The sequence below is a fragment of the Aphidius gifuensis genome, linkage group LG2, assembly GCF_014905175.1.
Source record: "Aphidius gifuensis isolate YNYX2018 linkage group LG2, ASM1490517v1, whole genome shotgun sequence".
NCBI lineage: Eukaryota > Metazoa > Arthropoda > Insecta > Hymenoptera > Braconidae > Aphidius > Aphidius gifuensis.
Window position 1 is genome coordinate 9,152,870 of NC_057789.1, and position 19,701 is coordinate 9,172,570.

At 24.8% G+C, this 19,701-nt stretch overlaps 4 protein-coding genes across 7 annotated transcripts; 2 read left to right on the forward strand and 2 right to left on the reverse strand.

Moving 5' to 3' along the window:
• The first annotated feature begins 14 nt into the window (after positions 1-14).
• LOC122849010 (cytoplasmic aconitate hydratase-like) lies at positions 15-6,672 on the forward strand. 2 transcript variants are annotated; one of them, XM_044147517.1, is made up of 13 exons: positions 15-124; positions 544-629; positions 760-852; positions 1,127-1,439; positions 1,701-2,094; positions 2,175-2,407; positions 2,526-2,682; positions 4,583-4,742; positions 4,877-5,097; positions 5,178-5,334; positions 5,423-5,795; positions 5,875-6,022; positions 6,102-6,672. In XM_044147517.1, the coding sequence occupies exons 2-13, from the start codon at positions 623-625 to the stop codon at positions 6,519-6,521; spliced, it is 2,676 nt and encodes an 891-aa protein (XP_044003452.1). In that variant the 5' UTR covers positions 15-124; positions 544-622; the 3' UTR covers positions 6,522-6,672. The 2 variants fall into 2 exon arrangements, with proteins under 2 accessions (XP_044003452.1, XP_044003453.1); XM_044147518.1 differs by having other exon boundaries at positions 51-347.
• Positions 6,673-8,784: 2,112 nt separating this feature from the next.
• LOC122849013 (F-box/WD repeat-containing protein 4) lies at positions 8,785-10,454 on the reverse strand. The gene is made up of 4 exons (XM_044147533.1): positions 10,217-10,454; positions 9,657-10,092; positions 9,432-9,595; positions 8,785-9,344 (listed from the first exon to the last, which is right to left on the reverse strand). Exons 1-4 carry the CDS (start codon positions 10,414-10,416, stop codon positions 8,909-8,911), a joined length of 1,236 nt encoding a protein of 411 aa, XP_044003468.1. The 5' UTR covers positions 10,417-10,454; the 3' UTR covers positions 8,785-8,908.
• Positions 10,455-10,659: 205 nt separating this feature from the next.
• On the reverse strand, positions 10,660-13,436 carry LOC122849014 (major facilitator superfamily domain-containing protein 6-A-like). 3 transcript variants are annotated; one of them, XM_044147534.1, is made up of 9 exons: positions 13,365-13,436; positions 12,545-12,617; positions 12,219-12,472; positions 11,998-12,160; positions 11,725-11,915; positions 11,394-11,643; positions 11,074-11,319; positions 10,907-10,993; positions 10,660-10,833 (listed from the first exon to the last, which is right to left on the reverse strand). In XM_044147534.1, exons 1-9 carry the CDS (start codon positions 13,419-13,421, stop codon positions 10,691-10,693), a joined length of 1,464 nt encoding a protein of 487 aa, XP_044003469.1. In that variant the 5' UTR covers positions 13,422-13,436; the 3' UTR covers positions 10,660-10,690. The 3 variants fall into 3 exon arrangements, with proteins under 3 accessions (XP_044003469.1, XP_044003470.1, XP_044003472.1); XM_044147535.1 differs by lacking the exon at positions 13,365-13,436 and adding an exon at positions 12,774-12,886 and having other exon boundaries at positions 12,545-12,673; XM_044147537.1 differs by lacking the exon at positions 13,365-13,436 and adding an exon at positions 12,774-12,840.
• Positions 13,437-15,826: 2,390 nt separating this feature from the next.
• LOC122849015 (glutathione hydrolase 1-like) lies at positions 15,827-17,483 on the forward strand. Its single transcript, XM_044147538.1, has 4 exons — positions 15,827-15,921; positions 16,014-16,190; positions 16,283-16,895; positions 16,979-17,483. Exons 3-4 carry the CDS (start codon positions 16,332-16,334, stop codon positions 17,171-17,173), a joined length of 759 nt encoding a protein of 252 aa, XP_044003473.1. The 5' UTR covers positions 15,827-15,921; positions 16,014-16,190; positions 16,283-16,331; the 3' UTR covers positions 17,174-17,483.
• Positions 17,484-19,701: the final 2,218 nt, after the last annotated feature.

Below are 19,701 nucleotides of genomic sequence, written 5' to 3' on the forward strand. Positions count from 1 at the left end.
ACAGAATTTAGTACATAAAACGACCACGCGACATTCAGCACCAAGTTGGTTTTTTTTTTTTTATTTTTTTTTTGTCATCAAAACGTCATTTATTTTTGTAAACAAAAAAATAATAATAATATAGGTATTTATTTAATATAAATTTTAATTGTTTAATTTAAATAATTATTATATTATTTATGTATTTTTTTATTTATTTAATTTTTAATTTATAAATTTTATCGTTTTTATTTTTTGTTGACATTTTTTTATTTACATGTGTGTTGACAAAATCAAGTGTTGATAATATTGTTTATATATTATTATTATTTTATAAACAAGTTTTGAATAAATTTATATAATAATAGGTAAATAGAAAATAATTATTTAAATGTCATTGATTTTGTTTATTACTATTTTATCATTGATAGAAAAATAATGATAATCAAGTCGGATGTTTTTCGAAATGCGAATAGAATTACACGAATGATTTGCACACATATAAATATATCATTGTATATCATGTTGATCATCATCTACATGGTTTGACATATAATTTTTTAGACTCGGAGCAAAGACCACTAGTAAATAAAACAGTAGTCCAAGAAGGACGTGATCAGACGTGACTCGAGGATTCTTCATAATGGCTGGTAAACTTTATTTATCATTTCCTTAACAAAATAAATTTTTTACTAACAAATTTTTTTTTTTTAATTCATCAAAATATTGTTATTGATAATTATCAATATTTATGTAAACGTGTCATATTTTTTTTTACAGGAAAAAATCCATTTGATCATTTGTTAAAAGCAATTAACGTCACTGGTGAAAATCATCAGTTTTATGATGTTGGTTCCTTTGGTGAAAAATATGGTAATATATTTTTTATTGATGACCTTATTATCTACTTGATATAATGACTATTTTTATTTTTATTTTAAGTCTATTATTGCTAGATTACTTGACTTGTTTATTTTTTCTTTGAAGAAATTTTCCTCATCGTTTTGAATTAATATGTAATTATGTCAAGAATATTGATGTGTTAATTATTATTCAAAATTAATATTAATAAGACATTTAAATTTTTTAACAAATAATAAATTTTATACACAACTTGTTATTCTAAAAAATTTAATTTGTGTTAAAGATCGATTGCCTTTTTCAATAAAAGTATTACTGGAAAGTGCTGTGAGAAATTGTGATGAATTTCAAGTTAAAAAAAGTGATGTTGAAAAGGTACTTGATTGGGAAAAATATCAGGCAAATGATGATGGTGTTGAAGTTGCATTTAAACCAGCACGTGTTATTTTACAAGATTTAACTGGTGTACCAGCTGTTGTTGATTTTGCTGCAATGAGAAATTCAGTTAAAAAACTTGGTGGTGATCCAGAAAAAATTAATCCAATATGTCCTTCTGATCTTGTTATCGATCATTCAATACAGGTGGACTTTGTACGAAGGTGATAAATATTATTATTTATTTTTTTTTAAATCTCCAATCAATTTGATTGGAAAGTTTATTATAAATTTTTTAGAATAATTAAAATATAATATAAAACAGAGATAAAAAAAATATTTTTTATTTATCTGTTTAGTTAAATCTAATCTATAGACATACTTTGTTGGAAAGTAAAATAAAAAAAAAATGTACACGTGAATATATGATAAAAAAAATATAAACGATGTTAATGGATTTTTTTTTTTTTTAAATATTTTTTTAGTGACAATGCTTTGAAGAAAAATGAAGACCTTGAGTTTGAAAGAAATAAAGAACGATTTTTATTTTTAAAATGGGGAGCACAAGCATTAAAAAATATGCTTATTGTACCACCAGGAAGTGGAATTGTTCATCAAGTTAATTTAGAATATTTAGCAAGAGTTGTTTTTGATAAAGATACATTATTATATCCAGACAGTGTTGTTGGAACTGATTCACACACAACAATGATCAATGGTTTGGGTATACTTGGATGGGGTGTTGGTGGAATTGAAGCTGAAGCTGTTATGCTTGGTCAAGCTGTATCAATGCTTTTGCCAAAAGTTATCGGTTATAAACTTGTTGGATCTTTAAATCAATATGTTACATCAACTGATCTTGTTTTAACAATAACTAAAGTAAATAATTTTTATTTATCAAACAAATATTCAAGTATCATAAATTATAACAATTTTTCTCATTTAAATTAATTTTACAGAATCTACGACAACTTGGTGTTGTTGGTAAATTTGTTGAATTTTATGGACCAGGTGTTGCTGAATTAAGTATTGCTGATCGTGCAACAATATCAAACATGTGTCCAGAGTATGGAGCAACTGTTGGTTTTTTTCCAATTGATAAACAAAGTTTAAATTATTTAAGACAAACTGGAAGAAATGAAAATCATATTGAAAGAATTGAAAAATATTTAGAAGCTGTTAAAATGCTCAGGTAATTAATTTTTTTTTCTTTCAAAATATATATTGTACATAATTTCATGACAAATTTATTAAAAAATATCAATTAATAAATATAATAAATTAATTATTCTTTTTTTATGTTAATTTAGAAATTATAATGATGAATCACAAGATCCAATATTTACCGAGACAGTTACCCTGGATTTAGGAACAGTAGTTTCAAGTGTATCTGGCCCAAAAAGACCTCATGATCGTGTCTCTGTCTCAGATATGAAAAATGATTTTCTTACAAGTCTTACAAACAAGGTATTTATTTTTAAAAATATTAATTAATTAAATTATTTGATGATATTAAGTATTGGCGTACGACAAACGTAACCCAGTGATGACTCAAATAATGCATAACTGAAGTTAGTTTATCCCACCCTGTACTTTCTTTGTTATATTATAAATTAATGGAAATTTCCAAAACATATTTAAATATAAATAATTAACACTAATGACTTACTTGGGTTTTTTTATTTTTTCAAATAGAAAAAATAAAAAAATAAAATATACTGATAAGAATGTATTTATGTTGGTGTCGATGATGATTTGGCAGTTGAGCCATCAGGTAACTACCGCTGTGATATGTTGTTCTATTCAAACATATTCCAACGATAGTTTGCCTGAGGCTCAACTGACTTGATGATAAAATAAAAGCTGAATTATAAAAATAACTAATTAACAAAAAAAATATATAAATATAAATTGTTGAATAAGACCAAGCGATATTACTCTGTTGATCTAGCTTTATAAAAATCAAATAATATATATAGCTAAATTGACAGAGTAATATAAGTTGGTGCAATAATTGTATGCGTGGCAATATCTGTAAATAAATATTATTAATACAAAATAATAATAACATGAATGAATAATTTAATAAAAAATTGTATTAAAAAAAATAAAGACATTTAGAAATCTTCACCGATTGAATTCACCCCGGTGAGGGTTTAATGCAACCGCACCAAGATAAATTCAAATCGCTGCTAATATTCTGTTTCTTTAATATACACAAACATAATAATATATAGAAAATAAATAAGAAAATATTTAACTTACAATTATTTGGTATTAAAACCTGGTCAGTATGCAAGGCTAGTGACAACTTACTATGAAGAAGTTCACTGAGCCACTGACTACCGACCTGTTGCTGATAGCTCTTTTTATACAAAAGTTCGAGGGATGTTTTGTCCCACCTGGATGATCAAACACCACGCTCATTGGACAAACTTGTCGTCAGGCATGATGACACTGATTTTCCTTTTCCCCCCTTGACAAAACGCAACCTTATCATTTAAACAATTTGACTATTTTTGTACATTTTCTATTCACAACTAAAGTTGGTTTTTTTTTTGTTTTTTTTTTCAATAATCTTAGTATATTTATCGGCGTCAATATTTTTAAGACACGTCAGCTTTTTTTAGACACGTCAGTTTTTTTTTTTTTTAAATATTTTAGTTTTAAATAGAAATTTAGTAATTTTGATTATTATTTTATTGTTTTACGCATTTGATGGACTAGAAAAAAATATCATGATCGAATACTTATAAAGCCATTAGAACAATCAGCGAAAAAACGATTCATAGGCAAATTGTTATTTTTCTTTGCTAAATATAATTTGTAAATATTTAAGAAAATATTTATTTTATTTTTAAAATAAGTATAATATAATAATACCAAGTTATTATTTATTATTTTAAATTAAATAACATTTCTTTGCTTTTTCAATTTTAAATATAGAAAGAAAAAGATAGTAGAAATAAAAGACAGAGAGAAATTGGTGATAAAGAATTTCGAAGAAATGAAATAAATAATAGAAATAATTTTAGTTTTAAATAAAAAATATTTTTTGGTAAATTTTTTTATGAAAGAGAGAAAGAGAGAGAAATAGTATAGAAGTGATAAAAAAAGGTCAAATGAATTAAATAAATAATGAAAATAATTTTGAATGTTAAATGACAATTTTCGTTGGTCATTATCTTCAAAGTTGAAAAAAAAAAAAAAACTATTCTAGACGTTTCTAGATAAATAATCGAACAACGAAAAATAATAATCTATGAGTCATTAAAAATTCCAAAATTATAATAACTATAATAAATAAATATTTATTAATTTTATAATTTTTAAATTAAATAAATAATATAACTATTTAAATTTTTAGATTGGTTTTAAAGGATATGGCCTACCCCAAGAAAAAACAAAAGCAGAAGGTATTTTTCAATTTGAGGGAAAAGATTATAAATTAAACCATGGTTCGGTTGTGATAGCAGCCATAACGAGCTGTACCAACACGAGTAATCCAAGTGTAATGCTTGGAGCAGGTAATTAAACAGTTAAACTATTAAAATAATAAAATTCTAATTGATATTCAACAACCATACAATCTACATAAACACGTAAATGATATTATTTCGAATTAATAAATTTATTAATTGACATGATAAATTAATTACAGGTTTATTGGCAAAAAAAGCTGTTGAAGCAGGACTAACAGTTGCTCCATATATAAAAACTTCATTATCTCCTGGATCTGGTGTTGTAACATACTATCTCCGTGAGAGTGGAGTAATACCAGCTTTGACACAACTTGGTTTTGATGTTGTTGGATATGGTTGTATGACATGTATTGGCAATAGTGGTCCACTTGAGGATTCAATCGTAGATGCCATTGAAAAGGTAATTAAATAAGCTCTTTTAATATCATTAAAAGCTTCAAAAGTACTTTTTTTTAAATTAATAATAATTATTTTTTTTAGAATGAATTGGTTTGTTGTGGTGTTTTATCAGGCAATCGTAATTTTGAAGGAAGAATTCATCCAAATACAAGAGCAAATTATCTTGCATCACCATTATTAGTTATTGCTTATGCAATTGCTGGCACAGTTAATATTGATTTTGAAAAAGAACCAATTGGTAAAAAATAATTAAATCAAACTTAAATTATTATTTTACTTTTATTTATATTAAAAGTAATATTATTATTTTTTTTTTTACAATACAGGTCGAAGAATTGATGGTAGAGATGTTTTTCTCAATGATATTTGGCCAACAAGATCAGAAATTCAAGCTGTTGAACAAAAATATGTTATTCCAGCAATGTTTAAAAGTGTTTATGAAAAAATTGAAAAAGGCAGTGAACGTTGGGCAAATCTTGTTGCTCCAGAAAGTCAATTGTATCCTTGGGATGTAAATTCAACTTATATAAAACATCCACCATATTTTGATGGACTTGAAAAAACTTTACCAGCTTCAAGACCAATTAAAGGAGCAAGAGTTTTACTTAATCTTGGTGATTCAGTTACAACTGATCATATAAGTCCAGCTGGTAGTATTGCACGTAATTCACCAGCTGCAAGATACTTAAGTGCACGAGGGTAAATAATTATTTAATATTTTATATTAATCTCTATATTATTTCAAGTAATAAAAATTGTTTTCTTTAAATTATTTTAGTTTAACACCAAAAGAATTTAATTCATATGGTGCACGAAGAGGTAATGATGCAGTTATGGTTCGAGGAACATTCGCAAATATTCGTTTGTTAAATAAATTTGTTGGTCGACCTGGATCAAAGACTCTTTACATTCCAACTAACGAGGAGGTTTGTCTTGCTTTATTTTTTTTCAAACTAAAACAATCATCATTTACATAATAATAATAATTTATAATGAAAAAAACAGATGGATATATTTGATGCAGCTGAAAAGTACAAAAATGATAACACACCACTTATTGCACTTGTTGGAAAAGAATATGGTTCAGGATCATCAAGAGATTGGGCTGCAAAAGGACCTTATCTACTTGGAATTCGTGCTGTTATTGCTGAATCGTATGAAAGAATTCACAGATCCAATCTTGTTGGTATGGGTATTGCACCATTGCAATATTTACCTGGTCAAAATGCTGATACACTTGGGCTAACTGGATTTGAATTATTTGATATTGAAATACCAGATAATTGTGCACCACATCAACAAATTACTGTTCATACAAATTCAGATAAAAAGTTTGATGTTGTTGTACGTTTTGATACTGAAGTTGATCTTACTTATTACAAAAACGGTGGCATTTTGAATTATATGATACGTTCAATGATATAGGGATGAAATTAAATTAGAAAAATTGTTGCTTTTGGTGTTTTTTTTTTTTTTTAATTGGTTAAGAAGGCATTCATTAAAAGGTTTGAGGTAATTAAGCTGTTACACAACAAAATAAATTTGTCAAAAGAATCAAAACAAAATAAATTACGACAATATTAATCGTAATTATCTATTTTTTCTTAAATTAGTATTGTAAATTGATTTGACGTAATTTATTTTATTCTTGATATTCTTTTGAAAAATTTATTTATTTATCTTATTATTTTAAACATTTTTTAATTTTTTTGTTTTATATAAATTTATTATTGAATACCCAAGAATTAAATAGTTGTAAAATTGAAAATCAAATGATGAATGTAAATTTTTTAATAGAATTATATTTAATAAGAATTGTTTTGTTCATTTTTATTATAGATTTAATATTATTTTTCCTTCTTTTTTTATTCATTTACCTTTTAAATTGCAACAATTGAACCTTCAATTGAAACAGTTTAATTTTCATTAAAACATGAAAATATTTTGGAGACAAACACAGTTATATATTTTCCATTAAAAAAAAAATTATTTTATATGTAAAAATTTAAGAGTTAAAATAATTATTATTCAAACAGTTTAAGTTAAATTCTTGTCTACATTCCAACAAACATAATTTCATTAATTACAGTAAAATATTTAGTTGAATGTTTTTATTTTCAACTATGATATGATCATATAAATATATAATAATAAATATCGAGTTTTAGTATGGTATTCATCATGATGGGCATTTTAAATTTGATTAAAATTTTTTATATTTTTCTGAGTGAACTAATTCATAGCATAATTTTTCTTTCGGTCCTTTTAAAAAATATTTCCAATTCAATTAATGGTTTTTTCCAAATATTTACAGCAGCTTGAATGTTTGCCAATAATTAAAAAGAAAAATCACATTTTTTATTCGTGAGTATATATATTTTTTATCAAGCACCAAAATGGTTGAATATTTAAAACATTATGAGAAAATTATATTTATCTTTTATTAAATTATTATTAAAAAATTGATTGAATAGGTTTTGTATATAGGGATCAATACAATGGTGATATAAAATTATCTATTATTTACTTGTTGCTTCTTTAAAATTTGAGACAACTTACTCGTTATCACAAACAGCACAGATTATTTTAAATTATATCAAATAAATATCGAAAATTAAACAATCAACTATAAAGAAAGATTTTTTTACATAACTCAGTTATAACAATTCTGCAAAATAGAACTTTTTGTCTATAGGAAAAAAAAACATTTAAATGAAATTAAAAACAGTTTGATTAAAGAAAAAAATGTGTCTTCTTGAAAAAAAAAAAAAAATTTCGATTATTAATTTTTTAGGTTCAATTCGAGTATTAAATTCAATTCGAAACATCAAATACAGTGAAAATTTCGATTCAAATTTCAAAACGAAATCTTTTAAATTTTAGAAACTATAACGTCCCAGGAAAAAATTGGAAAAAATCATCAGATCAATCCAGATTGGACAATTTCAGATCTGACTTGATCTGGATAAAAATTTATTAATTTAATGAAAATAATTTCAACTTAGTCTATGCTCGATTAAACAATTTGGTTTTTCTTTTTATAGTGTTAATAAAAAATATACTAAACACATATATTTGCCCGCGCGGCCATCAAACGATTTTTATTTGGACGTGTTTTTTGTAAATTTAAAGTAAAAGTTGGCAGAGATAAATTAAATTTGCAAAGTAATTACTTTGCCATCAATCTCCTGCCGGAATATTTTCGTCGGCATGAAGTTAATATCGAAAAAATTAATCCACCACTAGTTTTATGCCGGAATAATTCTCCGCCATCAATCCCGTGTCGGAATAATTTCTCCGGCACTTAAGCGGAGAAAATCAGAGAAATCATTTTCAGCAGGGTGACCCCGCAAAAAATAAAAACACCTAAAAACACAACAGTACAAAAACCTGTCAAATTTTTTAACAATACAAACAAATTCCATGGGAAAAGTTTTGTTTTTTTTGTTTTTTAATTATAAATTAATATTCTTAATAAAGAATTGCATATAATTGTATTTATTCTAGTCATCAGTCATCACTACACAGCTGGAGTGATATGTATGTATATATGTGTATGTGTCGTTAAAATAAATTTAATATCAAGTACTGTAGGTATACTTAAAAGTTGGTTTGTTTGTACAAGTTGATAAATTTTATATTAATATTAATTGTATGCCTACAGAAACTTTATTTTATAAAAAGAACGTTCGTTTTTTTTCTCTATTTATTTCATTATTTTTACTTGTTTTTATTTTTTTAAACGATAATTGTAATTTTTCATGTCAAAAAAAATAATTATTACAATATAATTATAATGATTCATTAAAAAATTATCCAATCATGTGTCGATAATCTTTTGTTTTGTTATGATTACCTAAAAATGAAAATTCAACAAGTTGACGATCAGTTGCACCATAAATATGTGATGAATCAAATGATACACTATAAACTGGACTTTGTTTTCCTCGTAAATCTTTTATAAAAAAAAGTTGTATATATTTATTTTGTCGTTGATCCCAAAGTACAGATTTACCATTGTACTGTGTACCAGTTAACATTGTAAAATTATGATCAGTTGATAAACAATATACAGTAGCATCTGTTGGATCTGTCCAAGCACCAACACATTTGCCAATTCGTAAATCCCATTTTTTAATATCAGTATCATATCCACATGACAATAGACAATTTGAATTTTCCCAAACTAAATCCAATGTACCTGCTCCATATTTCCAATTGTAATTGAGAAAATTTGTTTCCCTACAACTTGATAAAACAAAAAATAACATTTAATTATTTTTAGTCTAATTTTATAACATAAAATTATATTAGTAATATTTTTTTAAAACCTACTATTCAATATCAAATATTCGAAGTGGAGAACTACCCTGTGTTCCTGATGATCCAACAGCAAATTTTTGTTGATCTGGATCAGCTCCAAGTGACCAAATTCTATCAGAAATACTATGAGTCATCATTGGCTTAACACCTTGAACATCTAAATTTTTTTGCCAAATCTAAATTAAAAAGATAATCAAATTATTCAAACATTTATTGAATTATTAGAAAATTATTTACCTTGATAGTTCCATCAGAACCACCAGAAATAATTGCATCTGTAACTTCATCAATTGCATTGATACTACACGAATGTGCTTGTTCAATTCCATAATTAAAATCATCATCTGGTTTTGTTGACCAAAGCCAAATTTTGCCATCTCTGTGACCACTTATAATGCAATCATCACGTACAACAAATTTACAAATATCACCGACAATATTATTCCATGAATATATGCAATTTTTTTTCATATAATTTCTTGTATTCTTTTGTGATGGTCGATGATAACCATTAAGACTGCTTCCAGTACTCCACCAGAGTATATCTTTAGTTAAACATAACCAGGGTATTGAATTAACTCTCTCTGTGCCAATTATTTCTTTTGTAAATTTTCCTTTTATCCAGTTGTTTGAAATTCGCCATTTTTCTCTCAGTGACAACAAAGGATTGCATCTAAAAATTAAAAAAAAAAAATCGACATTAATATATTTTATAAAATCTATTGTTAAAACAACTGTTATTTTAAATTGGTAAATTGTTTTTTAAAAAACGTAAACATAACCTTAAAAAAAGTTACCTTGCTTGAAATCTTTCTGAAAATTGATTAATAATTAAAGACCAATGACTTCTTTTAATCCAAACAGCATCATCACAAATTATTGAGTGAAATCTTTGACATACACAATCTAGTATTGATAAATCAATAATACTACAATAATCAAATATAATTAGAAGAACATCTGTAGGCAGTTTGTCTATGTACCACTTGTCAGTCATTTTTATTTTGACAACAAAATAAAAATGTAAACAGTGCACACGTGTGTGCATGAACATGTGAATGTGCAAATAAATAAAAAATTAATTAATAAATTCCATCGAAACTTATAATTTTAAATTAAAAATAAATAGATAATCTTTAAAATAAAACAATTTTAAAAAGTAATTTTTAATATATTTTTCTTATATAATCAACATTATAAAAAATATTTATTTGTTAATATTAACAATAGTATTATGCATTTAGACTAAGTAAATAATAATTTCATCAAGTTTAATCATGGCACGAATCAATGGCATCTTTTGGATTGTTATAAACAATATCCACAAGTTCCTTATCATTTTTTGTATTTGTTTTTGGCATTTTTGCCTTAAGTATTGTCTGATAAACAATAAAAAATGCAACTCCAGTAATAGCTGTTAATGAAAAAAACAAAAAACATATGTATTAAATGAATTATTAATATTTTTTTAAATAATTTAAACAAACCTGCAAGTATTGATAATATTCTAAATGTTCTTTGGCCACCAATTTTTCTAAATAAAAATCCTCCAATACAGGAACCAACAGCAAAACCTAAATTATAATTGATTAAACAATTAAAGTAGTCAATTATTATTTTTAAATAAGTAAATAATAATTGTTTTTAGTCTTACCAAAACCATCATCCATTCCTCCGAATATTCCTTGAACAGTTGATGATGTACCTGGTGGTGCAATAACACTAGCAAAGCCAACAATAATTGTATAACAAAGTGCATAAGTTGGACCTTGCATTATCAATTCAACCAGTACAATCCACCATGGATTTGTTGCAATTGATATTAATAAAAATCGTAATGCATAACAAAAGAAACAAAATGTCATACTGTATCCATATCCAAATGTTTTTAATATTTTACCTTTAAAAAAAACATAATAAAATCAATTATATTCATCAATAATTTATATAAATATTATTAATAATTTAAATAACCTGAGAATAAAAAAAATATAACTTCTCCACCGAGTGTTTCAGCAGCAATAATAAGACCTTCAATTAATTTTATGTCAATTGTTTTTGTAAGTACACCCAAATCTTCAACATACCAAAATAAAAAATATGCTATAAAGCTATCCATTATTCCAACAATAACAGCAAATATTAAAAATATTAAAATTGTTTTTCTTTTTAAAAGTTTTAAAACATCTTTTGTAATATTTTCAGATTTATTTATAATTGGTAACTAAAAAAAAACAAATATATAAATAAATAATAACTAATCAAGTATTATTTTTTTTTTTTTTAAATTAATATAAATAAATACCTCAAGTTTTGTGCAACAAATTGAATCAAAAATTGTAAATATAATACATAAAATAAATGATGGTGTATAAGAAACATTTGATTTATTATTTGATAATGCATCAATTAAATATCCAGAAATTGCTGCTGTTACTCCAAAACCAATTGTTCCCCAAACACGCTGTCGACCATAGCCCATGCTTTGACCTTCTCCTAATTTGATAACATAAATTGAATGTCATGAACCAGTTTAATATCAAGATGTTTACATGTGTTAAATAAATAAAAATACTACCGAGTACATCAAAGCAAATTGCATCACTCATTGAATTTGACACATTAAATCCAATACTTCCAATGGACATTAACACAACAAACAGCCAAAATGGTAAACTTGTATATAAATTTGCTGAATCATTTGCAAAAGATACAGTTATATTTTTTACATCATTGTCATACTAAAAATACAATGAATAATAACATGTGTTTTTAATTTAATTTTTTCGATTAATTTACCTTATTATCATGACTTTCATTGTGTAAATTGTTTGGTGTAAAATATAATAAGCTAAATGACAATGACGAGCCAATAATTATTCCAATGAAAATGAGCTTTCTTTGATTATGGAAATAATCTAAAATAAAGCCAACAATTGGCTTAGCAATGAAATATAAAATTGGTAAAACTCCTGTTATCATTCCCATAACATCTGGTGTTACACCAAGTTGTTTTCCATAAACAGGAAGAAACGGTAAAATTGGTCCCATTGCTAAAAGATGTATTAAAAAAATTATTAAATTTATAACTTGATTTATAATTGATTTTAATAAACAATACAAACCTGCCATGAAAAAAAAATAATGTGCCTTTACAGGCAGCTGTGCCATGTTGACACCCATGATGATAATATTTGACTGTATAAATATAAAATCAACCAAATAAAATTATCTCCCTTCTCCTTACTAGCATTCTAAAAAAAGAAAAAAATTTATTCAATAATGATAATAATATATATAGAAATAAAAAACGTGAAAGAAATAATAAAATGAATTTAAGAAATATTATTTTACCTGACAACTGTTATCATCTTGTGTTAATAACGGTTATGTTTTTTAGTATTTATTTATATTTATTAATATCTTAAGTGATAAATTAATGATATCATTATTTTTGTCATTTAAAAAAGTTAATATGTTTATTATCATTATTATATTCATCATGCTATTGAGCAGTTGAGCACTATTGAGATTATATTTTTTATCCTTTTTCAAATGATTAATTTTATTTCATTTGCACCACATGTTATCTAAAAATAAAGATGGATGATTTATTTTTTTTTAACAATGATGTCAAGATGTATGTTAATTTATTTTTTATTTAATTTAACAAAACAATAACAATATGTTTAATATTTTTAATTGTTGATTTAAAAATCATTATTTTTTTCTGTGCTAAAAAATATGTTGGCTATATTTAATAACAACAAAAACAAAAATATAATAATCAAACAATAATTAATTTGTATTTGTTATTATTAATTTGTTAAATATATATATTATGTTTATTATTATTTTTATATAAATTATCTATAATTTTTATTAACTTGTTTGTTTTTTTAGATATAAAAAAATATTATTATTGTTTTTTAATATCAAAATTACCACGTGATCTTTTGTTGTTGTTGTGACTTGTGAGCTTTGTAAAATGACGAAATTCATGAAAATAAATACCAGTAGAGTAAGATACTGAAAGAGGTATGTAGCATTTTGTTTAACAGCTGTGCTCTCAGTTTTGCTCTCCTGGTAGCCAGCAGCATCTTGTCGACAAGTTACATACTTTTTTATCAAGTTTAAACAATATATCAGTATTGATTAACAGTTGTTAATAAATTCTTGTTTAAAAAATAAAAATAAAATATAAAAAAAAATGAGTGGAATTTTAAGAAATACATTGCGTCTTGTTGGCACAGCAAAATATGCTCTAATTAATTCAACAAAATATCTACGATCTATGACACTCACGACTAGTCGAAATAATTCATCGCTATTACTTGAACCAAATAATAATTCAAATAATCTCCAACATCATGAATTGGAAAAATTACGCGATACCCAAGGTAATTTAATTAATAGCCCTAAATTCACTAAAAATCACACGTGTCAAAACACGTGTTATATATATAGATAATAGATATATATCCACTATAAATTGTTTGTAATTAATACTGAAGGCTTGTTTTTTTTTTTAAATTAAATTTAAAATAATATTGTTATTATTGTAATGGCCAAGTGTAAGTTAAATATTAATCAATTATTTTAAACCAATTTTTTGTTTTTTAAAATTATTTAATTGATATATTCATTATTAATGTTTTTATCATTATGTAAACAAAAAATTATTTACATACTCATTATGAATTTTGATTATTTATTTAGAACTAATCGTCCAGATAAATTCGGAAAAATGAAACTGAAATTTCCAATGACTATGGTACTTGAAGGAGGTCAACAAAAAATAAAAATAAAAGATACTGATGATGAGTAAGTCCAATATTATTCAATAAACAGTGAACAGCCTATGCTTTAACGTAGGAGATCTGATTATGATAAATATGATATTCATGTTATGGAATGTTATCATGAATATATTTTGAATATATTATCTTTATATTTTAAATATAATTTACAATAAATAATTACAAAAACAAATTGACATTTGGGAATCAAAATTAAAAGCTGTATACAAACCAGATGATGATGATGATGATTTTGAAAAATTAAAAATTAATTATAATAATAATATCTTGGCAAATAATGGACAATAATTATTAAAATGTAATGAAAATAATATTGATAATTTAAAAAAAGATAAAAAAAAAATTGACAATAATTTTAACAATAAAATATCAGCATCATCATCAGCAAATTTTAAATTTAATTTTATAAAATTTGTTGACAATAAACGACGTAAATCAGAATCTGATTTGGATAATCATCATTTGGGAAGTGATAAAAGAAAAAAGAAAAAGAAATTTTGAAAAAATTTTTATGGTTTTAGAAATAATTGTGATGAAAAGAAAGTTAAAAAAAAAAATGGTGTTATTGTTGATGAAGAAAATATTAATTAATGTGACAATAAATCAGTTCCAAACTTGGTACATCTATCATCAACACCAACACGTGGAACAAAGTTGGATGAAATTTTAGAATGTGAGTTTAACGATGAAGATGAAGAAGAGACTCATCATACAATGAGAACATTTAGTTTGCCATCAAGTTATTTTAGAGAAAAAGAATATAAATTTGATTAAAACAATTTAAATATTAATAATAAATTTTTAAAGCTAATTTAATTATTTAAATTTTAATTATATTAAAAATCATGCTAAAGTTTAAATGAATTGACAATGACAACAAAAAAATAAAAAAAAAATCACAAGTATCTTCAATGATGCTCAATTAATATTTTTTTATTTTTTTTATTATAATCAAGTTTTTTTTTATTTTTTTTAAATAAAAAAATTTATCTTTGTGAATATTATATTTGATAAATTTTTTCATTTTTTTAAAACAAGTAAATAGTTAAAGTTAAAAAATAAATTATTTCTGTGAATATTAAAAAAACTAAATTTTGATAATAATTTTACATATATGGGTGTATGCGATCACAGCTTTCTAGAATAACATACTGATAACGAAAATCAGTATTAGTTGAAAAAAATATCGTTATCGATATTTATTACTTTTTCCAATCAAAACTGGCTACGTGGTGGTTATTTTTTTTTTTAGTAAAATAGTCATTACTAATATTGAAATTTCCAAAGAGTCATTAGTGACTCTTTGGAAAAACCAAGTTTTATCATTCGGACACAATAGATAAGGTGCGTTTTTTTTTTTTACCTGAGGTATCCCCACTTTAAACAATCCTCTCCTATTTTTTTTCTATTTCTTCTTTCGAGTTGTTTCGAAATGCGTTATTGCGCTTCTAATTTTACGCAAGTAAGAAAAGAAAGGGAAAAAAAATAGAGGAGGATTGAGGAGGATTATTCAAAGTGGGGAAACCCCAGGTGAAAAAACGCACCTTATTTAAGCCAACGCATCAACCTCATTAGGTCTTTTCTTCAACGCAAGTCACCACAGTTCAACATGGAGGTCTACATGTATAGATCTAACATGTAGACCTCCATGTCTTAAACATTTTTTAGACACTGGCACACTGGTAACTTGAAAAAAAAAAAACAGCAAATTAATTTTAACTTTGTAAAATTTTTAATTTTATTTTACTGTATTAATTCATTTTTTATTTTAAAGGTTGAGCTGTTCAATAAATAATCATCAATCTACATATATTCAAAAGCTTGAAAAATATATACATTACATTGGATAATTTTTTATGTAATACGTGCTTACATAAGCAGCAGTGACAACGATAAATGGTGACGTGGTTATTGATAAAGTATCGACAAATTTAAACTTAAAAATGAAAAGGTAATTTTTTTAAAATTCTATTTTATTATTACTGACTATTTTTATTTTATAAATTAAATTTTAAAAATTGATTAATTATATATGAATTTTAGTTGAATTATAACGAAAAATGGATCAGCTGTTGATTCCACGATAACGCCAATGATTTGGAATGTTTTAATAAGTTCAGCAACAATGGGTATTGATAGTGGATTGTTAATGACAATTTACGGTCGTATAAATAAACAGGCACATTTTTTAAACGCCGAAGATAAACCGCTTGCTGATGAGAAAAATATGTTCAAAGTTGCTGGAAAAGAATCATCTAAATGTGGACCACTTGCTATTGGATTAATTAATTACCAGATAAAATCGCTGGCTATTGGGAAGCTCATCAAAAAATTGGTCAACTTGCTCAGTTTTATTTATTTAAGCCTAAAAAAAATAAATACTCTGCCTATTTTTTGTAAAATAATAAAAATCATTGCTGACAAAGATGCTAATGAATTTTACAATGGTAGACTTGGTGAATTGTTGATTGAAAATTTGAACGATTTGAGAATTATAATGACTATTGAAGATTTAAAAAATTATAGTGTTCAATGGACAGATCCAGCTGTTACTAATTCTTCAAATGGAAAAAAAAAATTTACATCAAATTTACCTGGTCATGGTGAACTATTAGTATTAATAGCAAGAGGCCCAGGCTTTACTGACATGACTGATGTAAGTTATTATATTTATTATTTTATCAATTTTATCAATTATAATTAATTATTATGTTTTTAATATCGTTTTTTTTTTTTTAGTCATTGAAAAATATAACATCAAAAGATTTTGCAAGAAATATTAAAAATAAAGTAGATGATGAAAGAACTTGGAATGAATCAAGTCATTATGGATGGGCTGATAATCTTTTAAAGAATCATGGAATATCACAAGTATCAGTAATAGCACCAAATAGTGATGCGGTTGTTGTATCTAGTAGTCTTAATAGTCAGTAAGTCATTTAGTTAATAAGCCGTGTGACAATGTTCATCAATTTGCTTGTGGGGTTTTTTTAGAGAGCCAAGATTATAATCCTACCACTTATTTAAAACTAGATAGTGATAATTATCTTGAAAATTATCTTGAAAAAGTAAGTGATGACATGGAGTGGACCAATTTGTTTTTTGATATTGATTTGGACAGTTTTTCAATAACTGGAATTGCTCCAAATACACTAATCTATCAAATTAAAACAAATCATGATAAGATGACAAAGTTAGCATCATCGTTTTATAAAGGTAGTAAGTTCAATGCACGAATAAAAGAAATAATGAGAAAAGTTTGGATCTTTGTAATTGAGCTTCTGGAACAGTTTGTTTGGCCGAAGATAGATACTCGAACTCTAGAATAGTGACTTTCGATGAATTATAAAATAAATATGGTTTTCGATTAGAAGAATATATTTTATCGGGACCTGACAAAGTTTCTAATTAAAAATATTGTATTTATAAACAACTTGAAATATTCGTTGGAAACAACGAATAAAATGATTTGAGTAAACTTTTTTGCCTGGATGAGCCATGAGAATAACAATCAAATTATTGATGAATTAGAATCAAAACAATGTTTTTAATTCGTCAATAATTTGATTGTTATTCTCATGGCTCATCCACGCAAAAAAATTTACTAAAATCATTTCATTCGTTGTTTCCAACAAATATTTCAAGTTGTTCATAAATACAATATTTTTAATTAGAAACTTTGTCGTTATTTTAACTGGAGTCCCACGAAGATGATAAATATATCCTTCCCAGTTGAAGAAACCATATTTATTTTTTAATTCATCGAAAGTCACTATTCTAGAGTTCGAAGGATATCTAAAATTTTCTTCGACCAAACTTTTAAACCTGTATTTATCCAGAAGCTCAATTCCAAAAATCCAAACTTTTTTTATTATTTCTTTTATTCGTGCATTGAACTTACTACCTTTATAAAAAGATGATGCTAATTTTGTCATCTTATCATGATTTGCTTCAATTTGATATATTGGTGCATTTGGAGCAATTCCAATTATTGAAAAACTGTCCAAATCAATATCAAAAAACAAATTAGTCCACTTCATGTCATTACTTACTTTTATTATTGTCCTGTTGAAGTTGAAAGGTTTTTCTTTAAGATATAATACTTACGTTGAAAATTGTATTGATCATTTACTGTATATTATCAAAACCTATATCTTGGTGATAAACGTGATAAAAATCAAATTCTACAAATTGTTCTTGATATTGAAGAACAGGTTTTGAAAATGGTTAATGATTCAACGTTCACTGATTATTACATAAAAGCATTACTGTTTAAAAAACTTTAATCATTGAAGTATATGTCATTAAATTTTTACAAATATTGAGTGACAACTTTTATGAAAATTCAAACTTTTTTAAAAAAGACAATTTCATTGCCATCAATAAAAGAATTACTATATTTGATAAAAAAAAAAGCCTTCACAATTCACCAACAGATTGAATCCAGGACATCGACAAATAGAAAAAAAAAATTAATTATAATTTAACTTGTTGTTCAAATTTTTAAATGACAGCTTTGTCGAAAATTTATCAACAATGAACATTAAATTTGTGAAAATATTAATTATCAAGTAGTTAAATTTGTTTAAGATAAAATAAAAATAATTAATACAATAAATTAATAGTATGTAAATAATAAATGACATGTTCAATAATTTTATCACATGATACTTTTTTTAACAGGAAAATAATAAGTATATTTATAAAAATAAAAAATACAACAAATTAATTGTTTTTTCCTATTATAAAAAAAGACACTTAACCGCATTTTATTCGTAACCTGATTGGTCAATTTTTTTTAGCTTTTGTTTATAATTATCTTTTTATTGTTTTCTCTCTCACATGTTGCTACACGTTGTTGAGTGGTTTCTACGTTTGTTTTGATATTACAGGGCGAAATTGCAGAGCGAAAAAAAATTTTTTATTAAAGGAATGCCAAATTTTTGTGCTAGCACAGTAAAAAGGTGGCCAAATGAGAATTTAATAAAAACTGTTTTTTACCAGCAAATAAATTTTGTTAAACACAGCACAACGAATTTTACTGTACTGGCACAACAAAATTTGTTAGCCGCATAATAATTTCTATTGTGCGTCAAACAAAATTTATTAAGTTATTAATAAAAATTATTAGAATTATAACAATTTGTATTGTAATTAGAGATTTTGATGAGAAAAATTTTAAGACCAAATAGAACTCTGTGAGATAATTTTTAAAAAAGTTATAAAGTGCCTAAAAAAACCCAAATTCTGGTATTTAGTTAATTAACAAATTTCTAGCAACATTAAAAAAAAAAAAAACGTAATCTTGTAGAGCTTTTAAAAAAAACCATCCTGGCAAAAAATTTCATCCATGATTTGTTCTTAGTTTTCTTAATATTTCGAATTTAAAATTTTTTCATTATCTATTTTTATCAACAATTAATTAACTAATAATCAAAATTTTTTCTTTCATATCCTTGGTT